This window comes from Oryzias melastigma, linkage group LG19 (genome assembly GCF_002922805.2).
Source record: "Oryzias melastigma strain HK-1 linkage group LG19, ASM292280v2, whole genome shotgun sequence".
NCBI classification, from domain to species: domain Eukaryota; kingdom Metazoa; phylum Chordata; class Actinopteri; order Beloniformes; family Adrianichthyidae; genus Oryzias; species Oryzias melastigma.
Window position 1 is genome coordinate 2919349 of NC_050530.1, and position 12714 is coordinate 2932062.

A 12714-nucleotide genomic window follows, 5' to 3' on the forward strand; every position below is an offset into this window, starting at 1 on the left:
TTGGCTAATTTGTTATTTACTGGGGTTTTTAGGCTAATCTAAAGTTTATCTCATATTTTAGCAACATGCTAAAGTTTTTGACTAATTACTTTACTAAGGGATTTTAGGCTATTTTGGAGTTTATGCTTAAGCACTAAATATTTTTCCAAAATTGGCATTAGGGATTTTGAGCAATTTTACAAGAAATTTTTCAGAAATGTAGGTAAATTTCAACGCTCCTTCAAAGTTCTTCAACACGATTTTCAGTCTTTAAGCAAATTTTACTTTTGCATTTCAGCAAATCGGATTCTGAGTTTGCCTCACTGAGTTTTGGAGGTTTGTAAACAGGAAGTAGACGGTTGCTCCACGTCTGTCGGACTCGCGTCTGGACTTTGACTGACCTGCTGCAGCTCATTGATTTTTTACATTTTCTGCCCCTCTGTTGTGCTATTGTTGCTCTGCTTGGAGTCATTGAAATGTTGAAAAACATTCAGACCAATTCTGGTCGTCTTCAGACTCCGGTCTAGAGAGGAAAGATCCATTTATATCTATTTGCTTCTAATTCCTTGTTGGCCATTGGTTAAAGACACAGACATGATCAAAACTTTGAAAAAAAATACAAGGCTGTCTATTTGATTCAAACAAAATGCAATTTGAGACAAAAAAAGGTTCCTTTTAGATGTTTTTTACACCTTCGTAAACTCAAAACCACATTTTTATTTTACAGTAAATACATTTAAATCCTGTTTCTAAATTATAATTTTGTTTAGGATTGGATAAATTCATTTTAAATTATCTTGGCTTTATATAAAAGGTATTTGCACCCATAAATTTATACAATCAGATGTTCGCAATGACTGACGATGAGGTCAAAAAGAAAATTTGCTATGAAAACCATCCCATTGTACTACCACCGCCATGCTTCACTGCTGCTTTTGCTTGAAGTAGCAAAATGGACACAATCTGTCATTTTTCTCTTTTTTGTTCTTTCACTTTTATTGACCTCTGGTTGTGTATTTGTTGTTCAGTTTTGAATGTATTTGTTTTTTCTGTTCTTTGTTAATCCCAGTCCTAATAAATGCCTATTTTATTTTTTCTAACTTCTTTATGTTTTGCTTTTTTTTTGTTTTTTCAAAAGTTTATGCTCAGTTAATCAAAAGGCCTGGAACTGACAAATAATACATCTTAAAATGTAAATTTAATTAGTTGTGAGAATAACTTCACAACACTATGGTTAAGAACACTTTTTGGCTGTTAATGTATGCACATTATTTTATAGGCTCACTTTTTTGCAGAAGTTCAAGATAATAAAAACCCAAAAAACTAAATTTTAAGCTGTTCATTTTAGCATTTTTCTGTTTTTTTAAGCTTCTTTAAAGACTTTTATACTTGTAATCGCTACAGTTAGACAATTTTATATTATTATTTATAATTGCTGTGAATTATATATGAAATAAGGCAGTTTAAAGGTGGCACGCTTTCATTTTTTACAGTTTTTTAGCCAGTTGTGAACATTATTTTCTTTATTTGTTTCCTTTCATGAAGCGTCAGGAGCATCAAAACACAAAATCAAATACAGAATACAACACAGTCCTACAACTCCATGAATGAAAGGGAGCAATGTTCTTATTTAGTTAGTTCTTCGTAGTTATTTAACAAATAAAGAACTCTCACCTGGCGCCAGGGCGAATAACGACAGAGACTCTCCTGTGGAAGCCACAGCCACGACCAGAGACCGCCGACGGTTAAAGTACTTAGACAGGATGGTTACGGTGGGCAAGAAGGTCAGACAGTAGCCTAAGCCTGCCCAGTTGACGACATAAAACTTCAATAAATGTCAAGAAAATTGGAGAATTTAGCAGAAAAAGCAAAAATGTTACCTGCAACTAAACCATACGTGAGGTATATCTGATTGACGGAGGTGGTGAAGCCGGTGGCGATGGTACCAGAGCAAATGAGCAATCCTCCAACCATGACCACAAACTGGTAGCCGAAGCGGTTTGTCATCACGGAGGCGAGAGGACCTGCAGGGAGCACATCAATCAGACATCTGTTTTGTATGAAGTGCGGTCCAAGACATTATTTATTCTGAACCATTCACATTCATATATACTCTATTACGAATACATATACTCTTTCACATACATATATACTCTCACGTACACATATACTCCCTTACGCATACATATACTCTCTTACGCATACATATAGACTCTCTTTCACATACATATATACTCTCTTACGCATACATAGACTCTCTTACGCATACATATATACTCTCTTACGCATACATATACTCTCTTACGCATACATATAGACTCTCTTTCACATACATATATACTCTCTTACGCATACATATATACTGTCTTTCGCATACATATATACTGTCTTACGCATAGACTCTCTTTCACATACATATAGACTCTCTTTCGCATACATATAGACTCTCTTACGCATACATATACTCTCTTACGCATACATATATACTCTCTTACGCATACATATATACTCTCTTACGCATACACATATACTCTCTTACGCATACATATAGACTCTCTTTCGCATACTATAGACTCTCTTACGCATACATATAGACTCTTTCGCATACATATAGACTCTCTTACGCATACATATATACTCTCTTTCGCATACATATATACTCTCTTTCGCATACATATATACTCTCTTTCGCATACATATATACTGTCTTTCGCATACATATAGACTCTCTTACGCATACATATAGACTCTCTTACGCATACATATATACTCTCTTTCGCATACATATAGACTCTCTTTCGCATACATATAGACTCTCTTACGCATACATATATACTGTCTTTCGCATACATATATACTGTCTTTCACATACATATATACTCTCTTACGCATACATATATACTGTCTTTCGCATACATATATACTGTCTTTCGCATACATATATACTCTCTTACGCATACATATAGACTCTCTTTCGCATACATATAGACTCTCTTACGCATACATAGACTCTCTTACGCATACATATATACTCTCTTTCGCATACATATAGACTCTCTTTCGCATACATATAGACTCTCTTACGCATACATATAGACTCTCTTACGCATACATATAGACTCTCTTTCGCATACATATAGACTCTCTTACGCATACATATAGACTCTCTTACGCATACATATATATGAATGTGAATGGTTCAGAATAAATAATGTCTTGTACGGCCCCTCAGAGTCTCTGCTTTAAAATACACATCCAGGACGTTTCACCGTTGAAGGTCATGACGAAGACGGCGATGGAAACGATCCAGGAGACCCGACTGTTGGACTCCTCGAACTCCGTCATCAGGTCCAGCAGGAAGATTCCAAAAACCTTGATGGTTCCATAAGTGAAGATCTCCACCAGGAAGAAGGCCGCTGCCACCGCCCATCCCCAGCCTCCATCAGGCGCCGCTGAGTATTTGTTGGGCCCCAGGAGTTTCAAATCCTTCAATCTGCACAGTGTCATTCCCTGTGGAGAAAAAAAAAAACAATAAAAATGCAAAAACTTTCTGTAAATAAAGTTTAAAAAAAAGTTTCAGCACTGGAAACAGTGATGCCTAGAGACAACCAAAAGAAGATCTCCTGATTATGTCTCAGCTGGTTCTGGCAGGTTCCTCCGACTGCTTGTTGCACCCCTTTAAATAGAGATCAGAGTTCGGGTTTGAGGCTGTGCTCATGCGTCAAAAAAAAAAAAAAAAAAAAGGGGGGGGTCGGATTCTTGGATGAGGACAGGACGGCTGTTTTTCTTCACCAACTTTGAGGAGAAGACCAGGAAGAATAAAAGCTGCAGCTCCGTCTCTACAGGTGAGGCTGGAGGTAAAACTGTCCTCACGAATGAAGCCCATAAACTGGAATATTTGGCGCCCTCCTCCCAAAATGAAGCCGTTCTGTGCGTTTTCACCGCCTGATGTTTGCTGTACAAACACCGTCTGCACGGAGCGTTTGAAAAACACAGTTCAGCTTCTTTATCACATTATCAAGTAAAAAGACATTTCAAAGGAAATGCATTCATTTTCATTAAAATAATGTAAATGTTGAACAATTTAAATAGTTTGCAACATTTTTCATTGTGGCTCCAGTTTTTATCTATAGTGTTTTGGCACAAAAACAAAATAAAAAATAAGTTAAATATTTTATTTGTGTGAATTTTAAATTAAAGAACCACATCTTTTGTCGTTTTTAAGTCATTTTTGTTCATGTTTGATGTTTTAGAGCCCAAAAAACAAAGGATCAAACTTCATCCCAGCCAGCAAAACCAGCTGGGCCCTTTATAGTTTGAAAGTGGGCAGAAAATGGTGGCCCCGCCTGTGTCTGCCCTCATTAGCTTAAGTGGGTAGGCTCACTAAGCTAGCATGCTGCCTGGTGGACAGCGGAGCTCGCTAGCTTAATACAGCGGAGCTCGCTAGCTCAATACAGCGGAGCTCGCTAGCTTGCTACAAAGGAGCTTGCTTGCATTCTACAGCAGAGCTCGCTAGCTTACAAAGGAACTTGTTTGCATGCTACGGTGGATCTCCCAAGCTCACTAAAGCGGTGCTCGCTAGCTTGCTACAGTGGAGCATGCTAGCTCGCTACAGAGTCGCTTGCTAGCATGCTAAAGCAGAGCTCGCCAGCTCACTACAGCAGAGGATGCTAGCATGCTACAGTGACTCTTACTACAATGCTACAGTGGTGATTGCTAGCATGATACAGTGGTGCTTGCTAGCATGCTACAGTGGTGCTTGCTAGCGTGCTACAGAGTCGCTCGCTAGCATGCTAAACAGAGCTCGCCAGCTCACTACAGCAGAGGATGCTAGCATGCTACAATGACTCTTACTACAATGCTACAGTGATGCTTGCTAGCATGCTACAGAGTCGCTCGCTAGCATGCTAAACAGAGCTCGCCAGCTCACTACAGCAGAGGATGCTAGCATGCTACAGTGCCCCTCACAACCTCAAAACAGAGGAGCTCACTAACTCCCTTCAGCAGAGCCCGCTAGCATGCTACAGTGAAGTTCACTTGCATGCTTTAATAAAGCTTGCTAGTATACTACAATGAAGCTCGCTAGTATACTACAATGAAGCTCGCTAGTATACTACAATGAAGCTCGCTAGTATACTACAGCCGAGCTCGCTAGCTTGCTACAGTGGAGCATGCTAGCTTGCTACAGAGTCGGTCGCTAGCATGCTACAGCAGAGCTCGCTAGCTCACTACAGCAGAGGATGCTAGCTTGCTACAGCGGACCTTGCAAGCTCACTAAAGCAGTGCTTGCTAGCGTGCTACAGAGTCGCTTGCTAGCGTGCTACAGTGGTGCTCACTACCTCAAAACAGAGGAGCTCACTAGGATGCTACAGAGGAGCTCGCTAACTCACTTCAGCGGAGCCTGCTAGCATGCTACAGTGAAGTTTGCTTGCATGCTTTAATAAAGCTCGCTAGTATACTACAGCGGAGCTCACTAGCACGCTACACTGTGCACCGGGCAGCTGTCTAGCGAATCAAGCTAACCCACTGAGTCCTCATTTAAGTGAATGTGGGAAAACTTTATCAATATTGGAGGTCTCCTCTGCATAGATTTATTGTTAATTATCTTTTGTATCACAAATTAATATGCAGGAATTAAAATCAAAACAAATAAAAAAGCAGGATTTTATCTCCAAAGTTTTAGATTATGGTTTATTCCTCTGAAGATTCATAAAATTGTTTGGAGTTAGCTCAGTTTTGAACTGCTGCATGAATGAATTTGAATGATGAAGCTAAACTGAAATAGTTTTACTTTATTTTGGATGTATACGATCAATAAATAGCTGCATATTTAAATTATTACAACGTTTAGATTAGTTGTTTGGAGGTTAGGATAAAATAATCAAAAAATCAAAATAATTCAAATTAATCTTTATTTATATCACATGTTTGATGCTAAAAAGCATCCTAAAGGGTTTTACACAATAAAATACATGAATAAATAATATTAGTTAAAATAGTAAACATAATAAGAATAAAACCCCAACACAAAATACAATCAAAATAAATCAAATTAATTACTAATTAAATATATGGACATGTAAAAACAATGTTAAAGCTCCTAAAAAATAGTTTTATATAAAACATAAAATCTGTACTGGGATTTTTTTTACGCATTTTAACTATTTGGAAACTTTTTTAACTTAAAACAAACGCGCTTTTATAACAAGATATAAAGCATGAAATTAAAAAAAATCTCCATATAGTTAAAAATAACCAAAGTTGGATTGTTGTTACCAAATTTCAAGGTTAAAAAGAGACTAACTGTAACTTTTATGGAGTTATTTTAACCCTGAAAGAAAAAAAAACATTAGTTGTGTTAAGATAAAATCCCCAAAATGCTCCAAAAAGTAACAAAAACATGATAAAACCTTAACAGGTTGAAAAAAACAATTTTTTTAGAGTGTAAATGAGTTATAAAAAGTAAAAACAAACCTTATTTTTGTTCTCATTTATCTTTATTAATCTTTATTTGTTAGCACACAGATATGATGTAATTTTTTATTGGGTCATCCTGTTTACTTAAGTTTATTTTTAATAAACAAGAAGATAATTTTAGTTGAAGAACAAAATGTTCCAAAACAAACAAACAAAATAAATTGTATATTTATGCCATCTCGTGGCTTTAACTACAAAACTTTAAAAGTTGACCTTATATTTCAGTCTGTGGGGTTGAATGAATGAGCGCGTGTCTTTCTTCCTGGCAGTGACGCAGCAGCGCGCGCGCGCGTTACCACACTGTAAGTACATCCACGTCGCCGCTTTGGATCAAACTTTTCAGTTTTTAAACTCACTCAGACAAAACAGAAAGTCGCTTTTTCTCGTCTTTATAAACAACAACAACAACAACAACCGGGTAGTAAGTTTTCAGTCTCACCCGCGCGCGCGCAGCTGTTTGTTTCCCCTGTAATCCAACCGCGCTGCGTCATTGCGCGCAACGCTCCCTCTCCTGTACATGTATCATGTCCACGCGCGTTTATGAGGAAACATGCTTGCACGCGCACAGACACACGCCCTGACACTTCACGTTTATATACAACCACGCGGGGCAGGAGAAGGGTTAAAGAGAATCTGGTTGAAGCCGGTTCCAGCACCGTTTCCCCCCGCGCGCGCGCGCCTCAGTTAACCCCCCCGCCTCCCCCCTCCTATTACAGACTTATCATTCAACACAAGCTGAGCTTTCAGAAATTTGTGTGATAAATGCGTTTTAAGGTTGCAAAAGCTTTAAAAACAAATAAAAAACAACCATAAAATGTTTGTTTCTGAACATAAAGTCACTTTTTCTAATTTCTTAAAACAATTTTCATTCATAGAAACTTATACAAAAGTATTTGCGTTGACTCATTTAAACCGTAAAGACTGTCCTCAGATCTGTGGAGTCAGATTTTGTTGCATCTTTGATTCAAATCAATTTCAAACTTGAGGAATTCGGCTCCTTTTTTACCTGAAATCAGCACATTTGACGTGTAAAATATCAACTCGTACCCCTGACATGACGTTTAATAATCAACTGTAAATGCTGATGCTTCTGAAACCTGCAGGTCGACGTGCTTTGACAATGCTCGGGCATTTCCTCCTCAGGAATCCGGAGTGAAATACGGGCCTGTCAGGACAGACTGGTGTGAAAACGCCAGGAGTTGTTTTAGCAGAAACAGAGTAACCAGCAAATGGGTCCCAAAAAGCTCCATATCCGTGTGATCAATAACCAATTTATATTTATTTAAATGTATTTCAAAGCTTGGTCCTTCAGTGTGTTTCTGGTAACTCAAACTATGTTCTTTGTTAAACGACCTCTTTGTTTATTTTTCATGTTTCAGGAAGTCACAGATGTTCAACATTTTAATACAGTTTGTCATATTTCACTTTTCTTTTTGATACTCACAAGTTAAAGTTTGAAACCAATCCAATGTCATGTTTTTCAATCCAATCCATCTAATCTAATCTAATATAATCCAATGTAATGTGATCTAATCTAATCGAATCTAATCTAATCCAATCCAATGTAATGTTTTTCAATCTAATCTAATTTAGTATAATCCAATCGAATCTAATCGAATCTAATCGAATCTAATCTAATCCAATCCAATCCAATGTCATGTTTTTCAATCCAATCCATCTAATCTAATCTAATCTAATCTAATCTAATCTAATCTAATCTATTCTATTCTATTCTATTCTATTCTATTCTATTCTATTCTAATCTAATCTAATCTAATCTAATCTAATCTAATCTAATCTAATCTAATCTAATCTAATCCAATGTAATGTAATCTAATATAATCCAATCCAATCCAATCCAATCCACTCCAATCCAATCCAATCCAATCCAATCTAATCTAATCTTTAGCGTCAGGTAAAATAAAGGTTCAAAAATGAGATAAAATAATAAACAAAATGTATTTGATGACAAAAACACATTTATTTACTGTTATAAATTGACCCTCAGTCACTGTAAAACTTCTGTCTTTAACATCTTGGATCAACCAATCACCAAAGAAAACTTTGATCATCACTGAACTTTTGGATCCACTTGCAGGTTTGGACCCATAATGTCAAACTGCCACGTCCGTCCTCTCCTGGTCTGGATGCTGTTCTGGACTTCAATGCTCCCGACGGTTTCAAATCAAGCGAAAAAGCCGAATTTCATCATCATCCTGGCGGATGACATCGGCTGGGGCGACCTGGACGCCAACCAGCCTGAGAGGAAGTCAAACAACACTCCGAATCTGAACCTAATGGCTGAGCAGGGGCTGAGGTGAAGAGTCATCAAGTGACTCCATGAGTTTGGATTTATTCATAACCATAACCTTTTTTATAACAGGTTGACAGACTTTCACTCCCCGGCCTCGACGTGCTCTCCGTCCCGCGCCGCCATCCTGACAGGCCGCTACGGCCTACGAAACGGGGTGACCCACAACTTTGCGGTGGAGTCTGTGGCGGGACTTCCTCTGTCTGAAGTCACCTTCCCCCAGCTGCTCCAGAAGGAAGGTTACTACACCGCCATGATCGGGAAGTGGCACCTGGGACACAACGGTCCACACAGCCCGACCAACAGAGGTGAACGCCTTCAGGCCAGCAGCGTTTACCAAACCTCTACGGTGGCCCATGAAGTCCAAATCATTCAACACGTTAAAAAACTCAACAATTTTACATTTCCAGAACACAAAATGTTAAAGAAAATATAGAAAGCAAAAATGAGATGCTAAAACACGAAACACAATAAATAAAATGTAAAAGCTAGGTACCATTGACTGTATATGAGAACTGGACCGAGTGAGTGTGATGTCACCCCTACAAAAGGACTAACCAAATGAAGTCAATTAAGACGTCATTTTTCCACAACACTCCATGTTGGAAAAAGACATCGTCAGTGAGCAGCGATTGGTCCAAGTCTGTCTGAATCAATGTTTCCATAGCAACCAACAACCAACTGGTTACAAATTTAATAAGTTGTGCTATATCATAAGGAGAAAAAAAAAGAATGAGTAAGAGTTATTGTTTTCGATTACCTCATATTTTATACCTATTTTCTAACTATTTATACCTAGATTCTTGGCTAATTTAGCATCTGAGATTTTTTATGCTAATATGGAGTTTGGCTAATATTTTAGCAACATATTTTTATAGGATAATTTAGAATTTAGCTTCTGTTTTACCAACAGGCTAGCGTTTTTGACTAATTTAGGATACTGGGGGATTTTTAGGCTATTTTAGAGTTTAGCTAGTGTTTAAGGAAGAACTTTTTTTGGCTAATTTGGAATGTAGAGCGATTTTTTTTATGCTAATATGGAGTTTGGCTAATATTTTAGCAACAGATTTTTATAGGATAATTGAGAACTTATCTTCTATTTTAGCAACAGGCTAGCGTTTTTGACTAATTTAGTTTACTGGGGATTTTTGGGGATTTTTAGGCTATTTCAGAGTTTAGCTAGTATTTAAGTAATAAGCTTTTTTTTGGCTAATTTGGAATCTACGGAGTTTTTTTATGCTAATATGGAGCTTAGCTAACATTTTAGCAACAGATTTTTAAAGGATAATTTGGACTTTAGCTTCTATTTTAGCAACAGGCTTATGGTTTTTTGACTAATTTAGTCAGTGGGGAATTTTTAGGTTATTTTAGAGTTTAGCTAGTATTTAAGGGCTAAACTTTTTTTTGGCTAATTTGGAATCTACTGAGGTTTTTTATGCTAATATGGAGTTTAGCTCACAATTTAGCAACAGATTTTTATAGGATAATTTAGCTTCTATTTTAGCAACATGCTAACGTTTTTGACTAATTTAGTCTACTGGGGATTTTTAGGCTATTTTAGAGTTTAGCAAGTATTTAAGCAATAAGCTTTTTTGGCTAATTTGGCATCTACTAAGGTTTTTATGCTAATATGGAGTTTGGCTAATATTTTAGCAATAGACTAATGTTTTTTTGACTAATTTAGTTTACTGGGGAATTTTTAGCATACAGTTCCTAAGCTAACATTTTAGCAACATATTTTTATCTGATAATTTAGAATTTAGCCTCTCTTTTAGCAACAGACTAGCGTTTTTGACTAATTTAAGATACTGGGGATTTTTAGGCTATTTTAGAGTTTAGCTAGTATTTAAGGAATAAGCTTTTTTGGCACATTTGGAATCTACAGAGATTTTTTTATGCTAATATGGAGTTTGGCTAATATTTTAGCAAAATGTTTTTATAGGCTTATTTAGAATTTAAGTTCTATTTTAGCAACAGGCCAGTGTAGTTGACTAATTTAGTTTACTGGGGATGTTTAGGCTATTTTAGAGTTTAGCTGGTATTTAAGCAATAAGCTTTTTTTTTGGCTAATTTGGCATCTATTGAGGTTTTTATGCTAATATGGAGTTTGGTTAACATTTTAGCAATTTAGCTTCTATTTTAGCAACAGGCTAATGCTTTTTTGACTAATTTGGTTTACTGAAGACTTGTAGGCTAATTTAGAGTTTAGCTAGTATTTAAGCAATAAGTTAACTTTTTTGGCTAATATGGGATGTACTAAGGCTTTTTTGGACTAATTTGGAGTTTAACTCACATTTATGCAACACTAAATATTTTTTTAGAATTGGCATAGTGATTTTTAAGCAATTTTACAAGAAGTTTTTTTCAGAAATTTATGTCAACTTCGCTCTTTCATAGTTCTTAAATGAAATTTCCAATCTTTTAGCAAATTTAACATTTTGCAAATACCTTCAGCAATTAAAGTAAATTGTGTCACCATTTTCAGCAAAAAGCTTCAGCATCTCACTTGTAACAATCAAGTTAAATCACATAAACGCGTTACACAACATCATGACCCGACAAACTTTTCCAATGTAAAAAACTGTACTTTTCCACTTCAGTCCCACACCTCCTGAACCCCTGCAGCCTTCTGCTTGTCATAGCAAGTCCGAACAGAACGGGGTCCCCCGTGACAAACAACCCCGGCTCTGTCCCGTCACATGACAAAACCAGCAGCTGGTTTCTTCCTCAGCTCCCCGCCAAGTGACCCTGACAGAGATGTGCAGATAAAAGTCCTGGAGATTCTTGCAGGACGGACTCAAGTGCAGTAAAACATAAGATTGTAATCTGTTCCTGATTGCATCACAAATCATGAGCTTTAATTTAAGTGTGTTTGTGGGTCAAGACCTGAATATTTGCTGCATTTTTTCTGCCCGTTGCTTCAGGTTTCGACTACTACCTGGGCATTCCTTACAGTAACGACATGGGATGTACCGATAAACCAGGATATAATCTACCCAAATGTCCTCCTTGTGAATCCGCTGGATCTCAGTCGATCAGGCATGTTTTTTTTTTCCACTTTTCTAACATGTACTAAAAGTTTTTGGAATATTTGTGAGCCACTTTAGTAATCTGGAGCCTTATTGAGCGTGTATTTTCACTTTACGATTTGCTAATTTGTCTTTAAAAAGTTTTTTAGTGGCAATCTTTTCACTACAACTTTCTTTTACAGATATATTTTTGATTATATTACACAATCAACCTAAAATCATGCAAAAAACTCAACTCCGAGTAGTCAATTTAGTCATTATTTTGCTGCAAAACTCACCAAAAATTCGCTTAAATGTTAGTTTTTATGTTTTATAGAAAAAGATCAAACATGTAAAGACAAAATTAAAATGTTTAAATACACAAATAAAGCAAAAATAAGGTCAAAACAATGTCTAAATAAACAGGCCAAGAATTTATTCCAGGCGATATTAACAATTTCAATGTAAAAATAACATCTTTGTCAAGACTTTATGTTAAATTTTGAATCAAATCAATACTAGTGGAGGGTCGTCGTCATTCCTCCATAATAAAGATATGGAGGGTAAACGAAGAATTTAAGTTTTTTGGGGTTTTATTTTATTTTAATAGTTTAAAACTTGAGTTTTCAAAGTTTTTTAAACCAATTTTACATGAATAATTTTCACATTACATATCAAATTGTATTTCTAATCCTTTATGGCCGGTTTAGTATTAAAAACAAATGAAAAATTCGGTCAAAAAGGAAAAAAAAACGTAATAAAAAACATATAGAATGTGGATTTTTTTTTTAAAGAAAGTAAGGAAGCAAAACAATAAATGCCAACTTGTTTTTAAATGTAATCTTCCTTTCATCTCATTTGTTCTTTTGGTTAAAAGCAGAAGTCTACATGGAGGCTGTTATTCCAAGCTGGGTCTTCCTCTGATTGAGAACAGCAGTA

General features: G+C 36.4%; 2 protein-coding genes across 7 annotated transcripts in view; one reads left to right on the forward strand and one right to left on the reverse strand.

Moving 5' to 3' along the window:
- Positions 1-7049, reverse strand: part of LOC112154278 (monocarboxylate transporter 7) — a 17784-nt gene extending 10735 nt beyond the window's left edge. The window contains exons 1-4 of one of the 2 annotated variants that reach the window (XM_024285101.2): positions 6896-7049; positions 3249-3489; positions 1860-2003; positions 1654-1782 (exon numbers count right to left, since the gene is read on the reverse strand). In XM_024285101.2, coding sequence (XP_024140869.1) covers positions 1654-1782; positions 1860-2003; positions 3249-3486 — 511 coding nt within the window. In that variant the 5' untranslated portion in view covers positions 3487-3489; positions 6896-7049. Of the gene's footprint in view, positions 1-1653; positions 1783-1859; positions 2004-3248; positions 3490-3562; positions 3703-6895 lie in introns of those variants that run through there. The other variant, XM_024285100.2, reaches the window with a different exon arrangement.
- The window catches only part of LOC112154280 (arylsulfatase G), a 16287-nt gene continuing 7285 nt past the window's right edge, over positions 3713-12714 (forward strand). The window contains exons 1-4 of one of the 5 annotated variants that reach the window (XM_036217110.1): positions 3713-3836; positions 8555-8773; positions 8840-9075; positions 11692-11806. In XM_036217110.1, the coding sequence (XP_036073003.1) occupies positions 8568-8773; positions 8840-9075; positions 11692-11806 (557 nt within the window). In that variant the 5' untranslated portion in view covers positions 3713-3836; positions 8555-8567. Of the gene's footprint in view, positions 3837-6674; positions 6759-7552; positions 7866-8554; positions 8774-8839; positions 9076-11691; positions 11807-12714 lie in introns of those variants that run through there. The other 4 variants (XM_036217109.1, XM_036217111.1, XM_036217108.1 and 1 more) reach the window with 4 other exon arrangements.